The sequence below is a fragment of the Mustela putorius genome, unplaced genomic scaffold (genome assembly GCF_011764305.1).
Source record: "Mustela putorius furo isolate JIRA1106 unplaced genomic scaffold, ASM1176430v1.1 tig00000196_pilon_pilon_pilon, whole genome shotgun sequence".
NCBI lineage: Eukaryota > Metazoa > Chordata > Mammalia > Carnivora > Mustelidae > Mustela > Mustela putorius.
Window position 1 is genome coordinate 10,088,730 of NW_025421310.1, and position 13,767 is coordinate 10,102,496.

The 13,767-nt window shown below is 56.1% G+C and overlaps 2 protein-coding genes across 4 annotated transcripts; one reads left to right on the top strand and one right to left on the bottom strand.

The window, feature by feature from the left end:
- Nucleotides 1-1,317: 1,317 nt before the first annotated feature.
- On the bottom strand, nt 1,318-8,226 carry EMC10 (ER membrane protein complex subunit 10). 2 transcript variants are annotated; one of them, XM_004767208.3, is made up of 8 exons: nt 7,994-8,133; nt 6,533-6,605; nt 5,488-5,597; nt 4,499-4,603; nt 3,982-4,163; nt 3,728-3,821; nt 2,679-2,765; nt 1,318-2,449 (listed from the first exon to the last, which is right to left on the bottom strand). In XM_004767208.3, the coding sequence occupies exons 1-7, from the start codon at nt 8,105-8,107 to the stop codon at nt 2,679-2,681; spliced, it is 765 nt and encodes a 254-aa protein (XP_004767265.1). In that variant the 5' UTR covers nt 8,108-8,133; the 3' UTR covers nt 1,318-2,449. The 2 variants fall into 2 exon arrangements, with proteins under 2 accessions (XP_004767265.1, XP_004767264.1); XM_004767207.3 differs by lacking the exon at nt 2,679-2,765 and having other exon boundaries at nt 7,994-8,226.
- Nucleotide 8,227: 1 nt separating this feature from the next.
- Nucleotides 8,228-13,334, top strand: FAM71E1 (family with sequence similarity 71 member E1). 2 transcript variants are annotated; one of them, XM_004767204.3, is made up of 5 exons: nt 8,228-8,493; nt 8,683-8,801; nt 9,152-9,282; nt 12,278-12,548; nt 13,167-13,334. In XM_004767204.3, exons 1-5 carry the CDS (start codon nt 8,406-8,408, stop codon nt 13,221-13,223), a joined length of 666 nt encoding a protein of 221 aa, XP_004767261.1. In that variant the 5' UTR covers nt 8,228-8,405; the 3' UTR covers nt 13,224-13,334. The 2 variants fall into 2 exon arrangements, with proteins under 2 accessions (XP_004767261.1, XP_004767262.1); XM_004767205.3 differs by having other exon boundaries at nt 8,228-8,466.
- The last annotated feature ends 433 nt before the right edge of the window (nt 13,335-13,767 follow it).

Consider the following 13,767-nt stretch of genomic DNA (forward strand, 5'->3'; position numbering starts at 1 on the left):
GAGGTACACTGCAGAGGAACTCTGCCCACTTTAGAGGGATCTAGAGAGTCGTAGAGGAAAAGGAGGTAATCAGATGGGTAAAGAGCTCAATCTCAATCCATGACAGAATTAGAAAATGGTCCAACCAATGCCTGGGGCAAGAATGCCACTGTCTATGAGGCAAAGGGTTAGGAACTCTGAGTCTGAACCTTGTCCAAGAAAGCGGCAGTGAACACCATGGGGGCAATTCACATGGAGCGCAGATGGGAAAGAAAGGCCAAGTTAGAGCACCCCTTGGACACTGTTTTATGTATTGAAGCCACAAAGAAACGGGCCGAATGATAACCCCCATTGCTGGTGGGTGTGTAACACAACACAGTCGAAGAAAATACTGCGGAACTGCAAATCAGTGGGACTGTTTGGAACTCTCAGGCCACTTGTCGCAGCGCAGCGGGGAGTGGCTGGCCCCTGGGAGCGAGGTCAGAGAGAAGAGAAGGTCCAAAGAAAGGGCTGCAGCAGGACAGGAATCCAGAGGGACCAGAAAACAGAAGGGGGTGGCTTTAGGCATCAGCAACATCAGACAAATCACAAGAGGAATTCAAAATCCTAAATGCTGCCCTTGAGCAAAGGACAAGAACGGTTCCCAGAAAATCCCTGTGGTGCTATCGGGCTCCATTTCCCTCCTGACATGGATCAGAGCCTCACGACACAGAGAGGTCTGAGCCATCTGCTGACAAGGCCGTGGGGGAATGGTGACCGGTGTCTGCTCGATGGGGGCAACTTAGCAACGTGGGTCACATTTATACAAATGCCACCTTCCTCTGGCCGGTCATTCTGCTGCTGGGGTTTTACCCTGGTTACATCTGCATCCGGGAAACAGTGACAGCCGCAGGCAGAGGCCAGGTTGAATGAGCTCCGGTGCAGTTCTGTGATGGGGTGCAAGGACGAGGCCACTCCCCCATTAGGAGAAGTCTCCAGAACATTAGGTGCAGGAGCCAAGAGGCAAGGGCTGGGCGGTGGAGGGGATTTGCTACTTCTGCGTTACAAAGAAAGGAGAGCATGTGTCCCTCCCTGCCCCTGCTGGCACGGACTGACACAAGAAGTTAAGCAAATGAAAGCAACTGGGCGAGACACCTGTCCACCACATACCTTTGATATTGTCTTGATACTCGAGCCACACGAACGCGTTACTTTCCCGTAAGTGTTTCCATCTGATTTTGGTCTGCCATCGTGATTTTGGTCATGCATCCCCAGGAAATAATTCACACTCACCAAAGAGAGACCGGAGAGCACTCGCTGCCGTGCTATTTATAACCATATCCAGCAGGAAGCTAAACGTTGAACATTTGGGGAACAGTTTAATAAACCACCATACAACACCACAAAGCATTACACAGACATTTCAGCGACCGTGACAGCCATTTCTGTGTGTTTCTGGATAATACACAGAGCAAAGAGCGGAATTCAATAAAGCCTGTACATAAGGACTTCCCTGCAACCAAATCAACAGTTGCATTTGGTTGCTGGAAGTCATACCTTTTCGAAACATTGATGTATTTCAATAGATTGTTGGTATTTTTTAAATAGATCGGTGGGGTGGTATGATAAATAGGAAAGGCCAGCAGTCCTCTCCTGGTGGCCTGTCCCAGGGAAGACATTCCAGGCTGGGGAAGGGATTTTATTTACATCATCGGCTCTCAACTCTACCAGACATTACTTTGTTTTTACTTTAAACATTTCTGCATGCCCCAAAGCCTGTGGGAGGCCTGGCATCCAAACAGGGCACAACACCCCAACTCCTGCTTGGAGCCATGGGCAGATAAAGGCCGAAGCGGGGTCCCAAGGCAGGGCTGCTGGAATGGGGCCAAGGGATGCCCATAGCCAGCCCACACCTGCTCTGTGCCAGGCCCCTGAGGGCAGACAGGTGGAAAGTGTGTGGCCCAATCCAGTCAGACAAGTTAGGGGGGCCCTCTAGCCAGGCCTGGGACAGGCAGGGCAAGGAGACCACAAACAAAGGCACAGAGGCTGGAGAGAACTCGGCATGTTCCCAAACTACAAGGCTCAGGGGAAGGGGGGAAAACATAAGGTCAGAGCTGGACCAGGAGCTCGAGCTCCATGCTGTGGCCAAAAGGAAGCCTTTGGGGCTATGGAAGGATCACAGGGGAAGGCAGGGTATGCCAGAATCTGGCCACCTGTCCGCCTAGAGGGAAAGGACTCCTAGGAGGAGTATCCCCCTACCATCACGGGATGGGGACAGGGGGAGCTAGCAAATCTTTCTTGGGATGATCAAGGACAATAGCACTCTGGCGGGAGGGGGTTGCCTGCATGAAAGAAGACCAGGCGCTGATGCCCCCCACCCTCAGCGGCCACTGCCCCCGCCACCACCCCCGCCGCCGCCCCCTCCCTGGCCCCCGGTGTCTGGTGCTCCTGACATCATGAGGAACAGGACGACGGGAATGATGTACATCCACTGTGGGCCAGACAGGAGGATGGGACGGTGGACAGACAGACAAAGAGAGAGACAGAAAGAAGAGAAGTGAGTATGAGCCAGATTCTGCCAGGGCAGGGAGGGTGGGGGAGCCAGCATAAGGGGAGGCCACGTGAGGGAAGGGGGCCCAGGTCCCCTACATCACTACAGGTTGGGGAAGGGCTGGTGAGGCACAGGGTGGGGTGGAGGCGGGAGGGGGCTCAGTCCTCACTCAGGCCTCCTGCGGCGGCGGCGTGGGCCCCGGGGCGGCAGGACGCAGGGCTGTGAGCAACACAGCCCCCCCGAGAATGAGGTGCCACTGAGGAGGGAGGGGGCACAGGTCAGGGCCAGGGGTGGCCATGGGGTCCTATGGCCACTGGGGAGGGCAGAGCCGGGGCAAGTGGGTTCTTGGCCTCTCTGGGCCTCAGTTTCCCGGCAGTGCAGCGGTCAGGAGCTGCTGGCAAACCTGAGGCCCCACTGGCACCACACTCAGGGCAGTCAGGCTTGGCATCCTTCCACCCACAGTGGCCTCTGCTGTCCCCTGCCCTTGTCTTGGGTAGATCACCCTTCTGCCTCAGTGCCCCCAGCTCCTCCTACCAGCCCCAGCCTGGCAGCACAGGCCCGTCCCCTCTCCAGCTCCAGACCAGCCTCTTGAGCATCTCCACCCACAGCCCTGCCTCCCCTAACTGTGCCCTCCCAAAGCCAAAGGCAACCCAGCCCCACCTGGAGGACCCCACCTGTCCTCTCCTTTCCAAATCTCCCCAACCCATTGCAATCTCTGCCTCCCTCCCTTCTTTGGCCTCACAGCACCTGCCCAGCTTAGGCTTTGTCCCAGCCCAGGCCTCGTCCCAGCCCCCTCCTAGTACTGACCACGTCCCTCCCCTGACCACCACCCTCCTCACTGCCTTTCCTCCAGACAGCAGACAGGCCTCTGTTCAACACCAACACAGCCTGTACCGCATCTGCCCCCAGCCTGAAAGGCTGCCCCCGTTTCCCAGAAAGGCCTGGCTCTGGGCAGGCCATATGCTGAGCCTGAATACCCTGTGACCACCGCCAGGTACAGACCAAGGCAGAGGCAAGGAGCACAGCTCAACAGTCCTCCCTGACCCCATCCAGGCCTTGGGCTGAGCCCCGGTGCCAGGGGACAGGCCTGGAGGTGACAGGCAAGCCCCTCGCACAGGAGGCCAGAAGGAAGAGGAACAGGCCAAGGGCCATGGGGGAGAGAAGGGCAGAGGGGGGACTCAGGAGGGAAGGGACCAGGGTAAGCAGAGCTCCACTCACATATTTGGCGAAGAAGGACTTCTGTTCCTGCGGGTTCTTGGCCTTCTGGGCCTGCTCCATCTCCAGGCGCTCAATGAAGGCTGCAGTCTCGGGACTAGGGGTGGGCAGAGGAGAGAGGCTATGGGGCCGGGGTCAGCCAACAAGGACACAGCAAGGGCAGCAGCAGGATGGCTGAGCGGAGATTATGGGGGGTGCTGCCCACGCCCCTGCCCTGCACCCGCATCCTGGAGCACCCGCACCCCGCGCGCCCTCACCCTGGGGCGGTGGCCGGTGGCTGCAACTGCACAGACGTGTTGAACAGTTCCAGGTCTACATCTTCCACTTCATGGCCCCGGCAGCCCCCGGGGTGCGTCACCACTGACACGCCTACCACATTGCCAGCCACATCCACGTGCAGCGTCAGCTGGTCCGAGAGATGCGACTCCACCAGGGAGCACTGGGGTGGGGCGGGGCAGGGGGATCAGGGTTGCCACCCAGACCTTGCCTGTACCAAGACCCCCAAGCCTCCAACCCTTCTCACAGGGCCCAGAGGATCTCTCAAAGCTCTTCATGGTTCCCCCCTCCCTTGGGCACAAGTCCAAATACAACAGCCTCCCCATGAAGTCCTATGCTGTCCCATCAAAGGGCCCACCACCCGGACCATCCCCCCTCCAGCCCTTGAGGGCAAGGCCAGGTATGAGTCCTTCCTGTCCATAAACGCCAGGTCACAAATGGTGGAAGCCAGGCTGGGGCAGGTGGGAGGGCCCAAGGACAGTCCCATCACTGACTCACCGCAGGGACGAAAGAGGAGACATAGCTGCCAGCTTCTGAGCCATCAGGGGCCCCAGGGCGCTGAGGGACCCGGACCCGGTATAAGCCGTTCAGGGCTGCCACATCCTGCAGGGCAGAGGAGGGCAGCAGTGAGGACAATGCGCAGCCCCTGCCAGGCCTGGACCACCACTGGGCCCAGGGGACCCTTCCCCCGTCTCACCCGCCTGCATCCCCCTCATCCCTAGCCCAGTGGTGGTGAGTGAGGCCAGGAGCCACTGGATACTCCACCTTTGGGAGAAGCCACTGTAAGAGCAGTAGAGCCCAGCCCAGGGAAGAAGTGAGTCCCAAGGACATATTCCTCAAACCTGGATCCAGCTGCACCTAGGCCCACCCCATACCTGGACTCCCCAGCCACAGAAGTGACAGCTGTGACAAAGAACCACGTAGGAAGCACAAAGCACGGCTGGCCAGAATGGACTACCTCCCACAGGAAGGGCGCCCACCGGCACTTGCCTGCCCACGATAAGACCTGTGTCTCCAGCCTCCCAGGCAATTACATCCAGCCAAAGGGAGAGAGTACAAGTGCACTGTGGCAGCTTTTGTGGGCCATCCCCAAAAGACAACTTCTCTCTCTACCCCTCATTTTTCTCTTCCTCTGGCCTACTGCACCTCCATGCACCATCCCTAGGGAGGACCAAACCGGGCCTGGCAGGAGCCTGGCCTTGAGGAAGCCACGGGACGGGCTATGATAGAAATAACCTTTTATTTAACTGTGGCCATTCCAGGGATCTCTTTCTCCTCCCAAGCAAATCTCCTTCTAACTGATTGTAAAGCATCTTGACTGAACCTGGAGGAGTAAGAGGAGCAACGATATGAAAACCATGAGAGAAAAGGATGTGCTGCACAGAAAGAACGGCACAGGCAAAGGGCAAAGGCCCTGAAACACGCATGGCGTGGTCCAAGGCACAGGTCCCCCCACACCCCAAGCAAGCCCTGGGTGCCCTCCTCACCCGAAGCCGGCCCCGCTCCTCCTCATTGAGCTGCCGCTGTGACAGGGACAAAGTGCCATCCTGCTGGTTCCAGAGCAGTGAGCCCCGCTTCCGAAAGTGGGCACTATCATCTGTGGGGAGTCAGGACTCAGAAGCCACCCCACCACCGAACCCCAAGACCATTGCAATGACCAGGCTGCTTCCCCCTCCCAAGCCCCCATGTTCCCACCTGCAAAGTGGAGACCCCCACCCCACCCCACCCCACCCCACTGCCCCCCCCCCGCCACATCCCACCCTCCTATCCCACAGGGCAGCTGACAGCAGATGTCTGAATGCCACAGCTTCCAAGCCCTGCCTCTGCCTCACCAGGTGACCCAGGGACCGTCACCTCATCTCTCTGAGCCTCAGTTCTCCCATCTGCAGAACAGAGGGGCTTCCACCCATGGGGCCATGTCAGAACCAGTGGGGCTTTCCCGAGCAGAGGCCAAGGTCTGAGTCAGGAGGTCTGTGGAAGCTCCCGGCTTCAGCGTTTCTAATAAGTGCCCCAGAGTTTGGTGGCTCAGACCTCTGGACTGTACTGACCTCTGTGCTCTGAGAACCTAAACACCTGAACCGTAGTTGTTTAAGCTGGGCTATAGAGCAGGTCCTGGCTCTACCATTCACTTACAGATGTGATGCTCCTCTGGGCCTGCTTCCCCTTCTGGAAAATGGGGCTCTCTCTAATACCTATACATTGCAGGGCTGCGGGGAGGGCATTAGAGTGAATACACCCAGAACTTCCAGCACCTAGTGCAGGCCACAGAGTGACTGGTCTGAGAAGTCCGCTCTACTGTTGCCCCTAGGCAACTAGGATGTGTCTTACAGTAAAGGGAGTATTCAAAGGTAGAGTTCCTTCTCTCTCATGCCCTCCCTGCCCCAACCTTCCCGGAATAATGCAAACACATTCTGAGGGGCAAAGCTTTCAGTAAACGAAAGGCATGTCTCACATTGGGTGGCATCCAAACCCAAGTTCTTGACTTCACAGGACACCGGCTAAGTACCCAGACTAGGACGTTCCTAGACTTACCGATCTCGAATGAGTGCTCCAGCAGCAGCCCCACCGTGCCACAGCCCTCACCCTCTCGACCTTCTGCTCCGGCCTGCAGATGAGAGAGAGGTCCCCAGGTGAGGACCATCAGAGCCCGAGGCAGAAGCAGGACTGCCGGATCCCAAGACAGACTCAGGCAGAAAGAGGAACCTTACTTTCATATTCATATCCAAACACTGACACCTGTCCACCATGATTCCAACGGGAACTGCCCATTTCATGAAAATTCATGATCTGGATGGTCCCCAGAAACCCAAAGCCTGCAAAGAAGTGTAACCTTGTTTCCAAGGCAACCATCTCCAGTTCCAAGGCAAGTATCTTCATGCCTAGCATCGTAAACATTCGTGGGTTAAAGGATACCTGAGATTCCTTCCCAACCTTATATACAAGTGGCCTCTTTTTTTTTTTTTAAGATTTTATTTACTTATTAGAGAGAGAGAGACAGAGAGGGAACACAAGCAGGGGGAGTGGGAGAGGGAGAAGCAGGCTTCCCCCCCCCCCCGGGGTAGGGAGCCTGATGTGGGGCTCAATCCAGGGACTCTGAGATCATGACCTGAGCCAAAAGCAGACGCTTAAGGACTGAGCCATCCAGGCGCCCCTACAAGTGGCCTCCTTTACACCTTAACAGCCACAACAAAGACGCCCCTCAAGCTAAGGCTCCTAAGGCTCCACGCTGTCGACGTTTTTTTTTTTTTTAATTTGTAAAAAAATTGTTAGATTTTATTTATTTGACAGAGAGAGATCCCGTAGGCAGAGAGGCAGGCAGAGAGCCGGGCCGGGGTGGGGGGAAAGCAGGCGCCCTGCTGAGCAGAGAGCCCGATGCGGGGCTGGATCCCATGACCTTGAGATCATGACCTGAGTCCTAGGCAGAGGCTCAACCCACTGAGCCACCCAGGCGCCCCCACGCCGTCCACTTCTCCAAACTCAAATTTCTCCTACCTCTGCATCCTCCAACCACGCCCTTGCACCTACGCAACCCTCACCTGCGCAACTCGGTGTCCGGATTTTAAACCTCCAAATCAAGATACCGCCCTCCTCATGCATATGCAGGAAGCACCTATCCTATTACTCCAGAGCCTCTCCGCAGTTTTCCTTTTAGCCGCCCCTACGTCTCATTTGCCAAAGCTCACCAGGGCCACACCTCCTCATGCATATTTAACGAATGCGGATTCCCGGCGTTCCAACGTTAACACCGGGTTCTTGCTCCAACCTCCTTCGGCGCGTCCTCGTTTTTAAAGCACCGAAAGCCCAGGCGCCAAGTCCATCCGAGCCCCGCCCTCATGCATACTCACGAGCTAGAGCCTTCCTAACTATACTCACTTTCACCTCTTCTCCTCTCTTGGCCCTGCAATACCTCCTTCCCACTTTACCGGACCTAAACACCCGAGACCCAAGCTTTCCGTCAGCGCCGCCCCCTGTGCAGAACCAGTGAGTACTCACCCCCCGCAGAGCGGCTCCGGTTCGGCAGCCACTGCCCCGGGCCCGGCTGGGGACTGCTGCTGCCATCAGCAATAGCAGGAGGAGGTGAGCAGCCACCACACCGACCGCCGCCATTTTGACCGCTTCCCATCAGGCCAGAGGAGGAAACGAGCCGGGCGCTGGGAGCTTGCCGCGCGAACGCCTGCGCCAGCTCTTTGCGCCTGCGCACTAGCACCCTCCCCCTACCGGGGTCTGACGCCAGACCCGTGGCGGTAGCTTTACCCAGGTATCTGGGCACCGCCCCCCTATGATGACGTCACAACAACGGGCGTTTCTTCGGTGACATTTAAGCCTGGTCTGCCGCGTTGTGACGTGTAGAGCCCGCGGCGCCACCCACCCGTTTTCTCTGGCGGCACCTCCCTCCGCTCTCCCCATGGGGCGGGGCGTTGCGATGATGCGGGGGCACGAGATTAAGCCGGCCCCCAGTGGAACAGGTGAGGAGGGACCAGGTGGGATGGCAGGTGAGAGGCGGATCCAGGCCTGACTGGCTTGGACCTGGTGAGGGAACCAGGTGAGGGATGGGGCTGGCGTTGAGAAATCCTGATGGCCAGGATTCCCCTGCTGGCAGAGTGGGACTTCCTGGGCCCTGCAAAGGGGAGGGGTCCCCGGCCCAGTCTCCTGGACTAGACCCCTGAACTTTGCCCCTCTAGAATGCCCCCTGGTTCCGGGCTATCCTACGGGCCGGCCCGGACGGCTCCAACGCCACCTCCTGAGCGGCGAGTTCGACCAGCTGCGAGACTTCCCCATCTTTGAGAGCAACTTTGTGCAGGTGTGGAGCCCCAGAACCCCCTGACACTGAGCCTTACCTTGAGCCCTGACCTCCTGACTTGAGGAACCCCTGACCTGTCGACTTCTGACCATTCTCCCATAACGTTCATCTTCTGGCATTCTGGATCAACCCCCACCCCCATGCCTCTACACCTTTAGCTTCTCTGTGAACCCTGGCCTCTGATTCCCTTGGTTCATTTTCCCTGACTTCACACCTGGATAACTCTTGACTTCTGACCCCAGGATGTCTGACCTCAGACTCAGTGTTTAATACACTTGGCTCATGACCCTTAACCCCACCATTCCTGCCTTCCATCTATCTGCCTTCTAACCTCTAATCCCTGGCTCCAGGTGACCCGGTTAGGAGAAGTCGCCAACAAGGTCACCATGGGGGTGGCAGCCTCCAGTCCAGCCCTGGAACTCCCAGACCTGTTGCTGCTGGCCGGCCCTGCCAAGGATAACGGACGCTTGCAGCTCTTTGGGTGACTGCCCCCATCCCAGCCTAGACCTCCTCCTTCCCCAGCTGTGGGCATCCTGGGCCGCTTCCCTGCAGCACCTCCTCTCACACAGATGACTCCCAGTGCCAGGAGTCTTGGATAGCTGCCAGCCTGCTGCGGGCTGCTGTACACCCAGAACAAAGGGAGGGCAATCCACGGGGACTAGAAATCAGAGCTAGATGGACATGAGGACAGTCCTCAGTCTCACCCTGGCAAGGATCAGGAGAATAACCATGGATGCGGCGCCTGCTGCATACCAGGCACACTGTAGGCCATGAAGGTAGTCTCATCGCTGACATACTCATATGGTGCGGCTCCTTAGTCCCATCCTTTGAAGAGATAATCTGAGGCCCAGAGAGGGGAGCCACTTACCCAGAGACCCACAGTGGTTCAGGGGTTGGGTTGGGATTAGAATCTCAGATTCCTCATCCTTATTGACCTCATGATTCTTTTTTTTTTTTTTAAGATTTTGTTTATTTATTTGACAGAGAGATAGAGCCAGAGAGCATAAGCAGGGGGAATGGCAGAGGGAGAGGGAGAGCAAAAAGAAGGGAGCCTGGCTCAGGGCTGGATTCCAGCCGGCCAGGTGCCCCTGACCTCATGACTCTTGAGCTCCAGTGCCACACTAAACACAAGCCCTACAGGTCTTTTGTTTTCTCTCTGAAAAAGGAATGCAAATACACATCAAGGTACAAAACATACATAGCACAAAATAACACCTTTCGCCCATCCTAGGCTCCTGCCTCTAGCTGCCAATAACAAAACATGTACATACGTGTAGTATACTGTAAAAGCATTCTTCCAGTGGCTTTCCCTTTTTTTACTACATCTTACAATTAAGGAGAGAAAGGGAGGAAAGGAAGGAAAGACTTACATCACACACACATACACACACACACATACACACACAGGGGTCCACAGTTCTTTGTCTGCAGTTCTGAAACCTAAAAAGTTCTTTTGCAACCCACTTGGTGGCAGAATCTGATTCTGACCTCAACTAAATGAAGGCTACTTACAGCCTTTAATGTATCCCCCCTGTATAAGTTTAGAACATTCCACAAAGCAGTATGCTGACACCTTACGGTGCACCGGGGCATTTTCGCTTCTACACTGCTTCTTTTCCTTTCAGTGCTAAACTGTCCCACCAATCGACCTCACCACTCACTGAGTGGTGAGCTGCAGTGGGAGGGACACTAATGACAGTGCCAAGGGGTGCTTGGAACCCCTTCAACACCATCCCCCAAAAAAAGCATACCGTCAATTTAAAAGCACTGAACTTGCTCTGCAAATAATGCATCAAGACTCACCAGCCCCTAGTCCTTCACTTCTAGCCTGCAGCCTGGAGCTGGCCTGGGCCCATTCTATAAGCATTTTATGGGTGTTCCCCCTTCCTTTAAAACCAGGGGCAGGTATATACTACTTTTCCTCTCTGCTCACTCCTTCATCAGCACTGTATCAACATAAGTACAAGCCCCATATCCTTTTTTGGACTCCCAAGTTTTCATCTGGTGCTGTTACCATCCTGCCTGGGTTCAAAATCCTGACTTCACCTCTTCTTCACTGGCTTTGGCCAAGTTCCCTACCTGTCTGTGCCTCAATTTCCCCCATCTGGAACATGGGGATTAGAGGAGAGCCGACCTTCCCAGGCTCTCAGGGGATAAACTGCGTAAATGTTTGTGAAGCCCTTGGAACAGCCCCTGGCAAGGGGTCAGCGCCTTGTAAACGTCAACTGTTATTCTGCCACTTGGGGAATGTCATAAAGAGATGAAGCCACCTACTGAGGGACAGTGGTGCCCGGTGTCATGGGATTGCAACCAGTATGGTAGGCAGAGGGCATCCATGCACACAGGCGTGAGGGTGTCTGTCCCCAGAGGTAGCACTGCCAGGCCAGAGGGTGATATATGGTTGCCCCATCGTGGATAAGACTTGGGTCCAAATCCCTGCTGTGTGTATTGGGCCAAATGATCCACTCTCTCAACAAGCATCCACTGAGCACCAACCATGTGAGCCCTGGGTACTTGGGGAGCAGCAGCGAACAAAATGAGATCACAATCTCTGCCTTCAAACTCTAGGAAGGCAAACAGAATAAATGACAATTTGTTCAAGGGGGGAAGGTTTGTGGAGACAGATGGGGCAGCCCAGAGAGAAGGCGTTTTTTGAGAAACACAAGATTAAGGGGCCAAGCCATGGGGCTGGTTGGAGGAAGATTCCCACCCTGAGGCAGTGTCGGAGGTAGAAGCTCGCCTGGTAGGTTTATGGAACAGCAAAGAGGCTGGTGATGCTGGGGCTGAGTGAGCGAGGGGAGTGAGCAGACAGGTAAACAGAGGAGGCGAATCCTGCGGGGCAAGGTCAAGGTGTGGAGGGACCTTGCCTTTATTCTGAGCCGCAGGAGTCACCGGAGGGATGTGAACTCGGGTGTTGGCCGGCGCCCTCTGGCGGCCGCATGGGAACGGAGAGGTGAAGGCTGAGGGAGCTCCCTGGGCGGGTGGCGGGTCCCAGCTGGTGGTGGAAGGGGTTACAAGTGGCCGGATCCTGGAGACGGTGGCATTTTAATGGTGGAGCTGTCAGGGTTTGTGGCAGGATTGGATGAGGATATGAGAGTAACGTGGGGTCAGGAGCAACCCCACGACTTCTGACGGAGCAGTGGGAGGATGTAGTTTGGATGCGGAAGGCAAAGAGAAGCAGGTTTGAGTTGGGGAGGTCAGGAATTTGGTCGTTGGACCTGTTAGGGTCTGATGTCATTCTCATATTCAACTGGAAATTTCAAGAAGGCGGCTACCTATTAGAAGGACCAGCGGGAGACACAGAGGTACTATGCGGATGGAAAAAATTCAAGAGGCAGAGAAAGTGAAAAGGGACTGTCTCTGGGCTGAGAGAGGGGCGTTAGGGTGGGCGACTCCGACCCTGAAGGCGCCCGGGATGGCAAGGCTGCCGAGCCACGGAGCGTCAGAACCTGAGGCTGCCCCTTTCGCCCTCCCAGGTTGTTCCCCTTGCAGTTCGTCCAGCTCTTCGTCCACAACGAAAGCCGCTGGCAACTCAAGGTCAAGTTCCGCACCGGCCGCGCCTTCTACCTGCAGCTGCGGGCCCCGGCCGAGAGCCGAGACCGCGAGTTCGGCCAGTGGGTGCGGCTGCTCTACCGACTGCGTTTCCATTCGGCCGAGGGAGCCGTGCCTTTCACGCAGGAGTACTCGCCGGTGGAGGATGGAGACGACGAGGACGACGAGGACGACGACCTGATAGAGCGGGAGGAGGTGGGAGGAGGGGCGGGGATGCTGGGGAGGAGGTGGGGCGGGGAGAGAGCGTGGCTGGGGCTGGACTCCGGGGTTGGGGGGGGGGGCGCTGGAGGAAGCAGCTGGAAATTTGGACTACCCTGAGCTAGGGCTGGGAACCTGGACTACTGAGTGTGTGGGAGTGGCTGGGGGCCTGGATTCCTGTGGTGAGAGCACAGGGCGCCAAGGAAGGCCTCACTCCTGAGTCCTGGAAGGGTATGAAATCTCTGTGTAGAGACAGCAAGACCTCAAGCCAGGGCAGGGTTGGGGACACGAGCCAAGTTTCTTAACTGGGCACCCCCATCCGCCAGCCTCTCTCCCCTTGACCCACTTCAGTGGGATATGTGGGAGGGACACCTGGGCCCAGAAGGGCTAGGGTGGGCCAAACCGGATGTCCAGTTCCCTATAAGGCCAGGGGGAGGAGAGGAGCACCAGTCTTTGAAGGTGGGAGCATTGAAACCTGTGGGGTGTCTTCCTCTTGAGACACCCCACTCCCCCCACCTTCCAGGTAAGTACAAAAGTTACTCCACCTACCCACCCCCAAACTGCTGATACATCCGCAGGTCAAGACCTCTGAGACAAATTCTTTCTTATACCCAGATTCAAGCCATGGAAGCCAGACTTGACCCACAGACCTCTGAACTCTGGGGACTCTGATTCCTCCCAATACCCATGAGGTCACCAAAGGACCAGAGATCAAAGTACCCTATCTCAGGGCCAGAAAGATGAATTATTAAAGTTAATAAAGATCGGCCACTTAAGAACCAACAAGCAGGTCATGAGCACTTTTGTCAACATCACCAGTTCAACATGGCTGCCTCAACATGGTGTTCGGTTCATCGTGTGTGGCTCCCTGGGCCACCATGAGACCTAGTGCCCACCATTCCATCATGGCTACCTCACTAGAATGGTCTTCCCCATCTGGGCTTTGTTTCTTCTTTAACTCATTGTACTTGCCGCTGCAGCCTGCCTGTCTCCTTCCCATTTATAGTAGCTAGTCCCAGAGGGTTTCCTCCATAAGGTCTTGGTTCACCTGAGACTTGTAATTGCCCTGGCAACATGGTAGTATCACTAAAGTAATCATTCCAAGATGGCAGCCTCAACGTGGTCTGTTTCATCAGGGCTGTCTTATCATGGTTACCATTCCAACCTCCTGTCCCCATCACCCACCCCCAGGTGACTAACCCCCTACAGGAAGAAG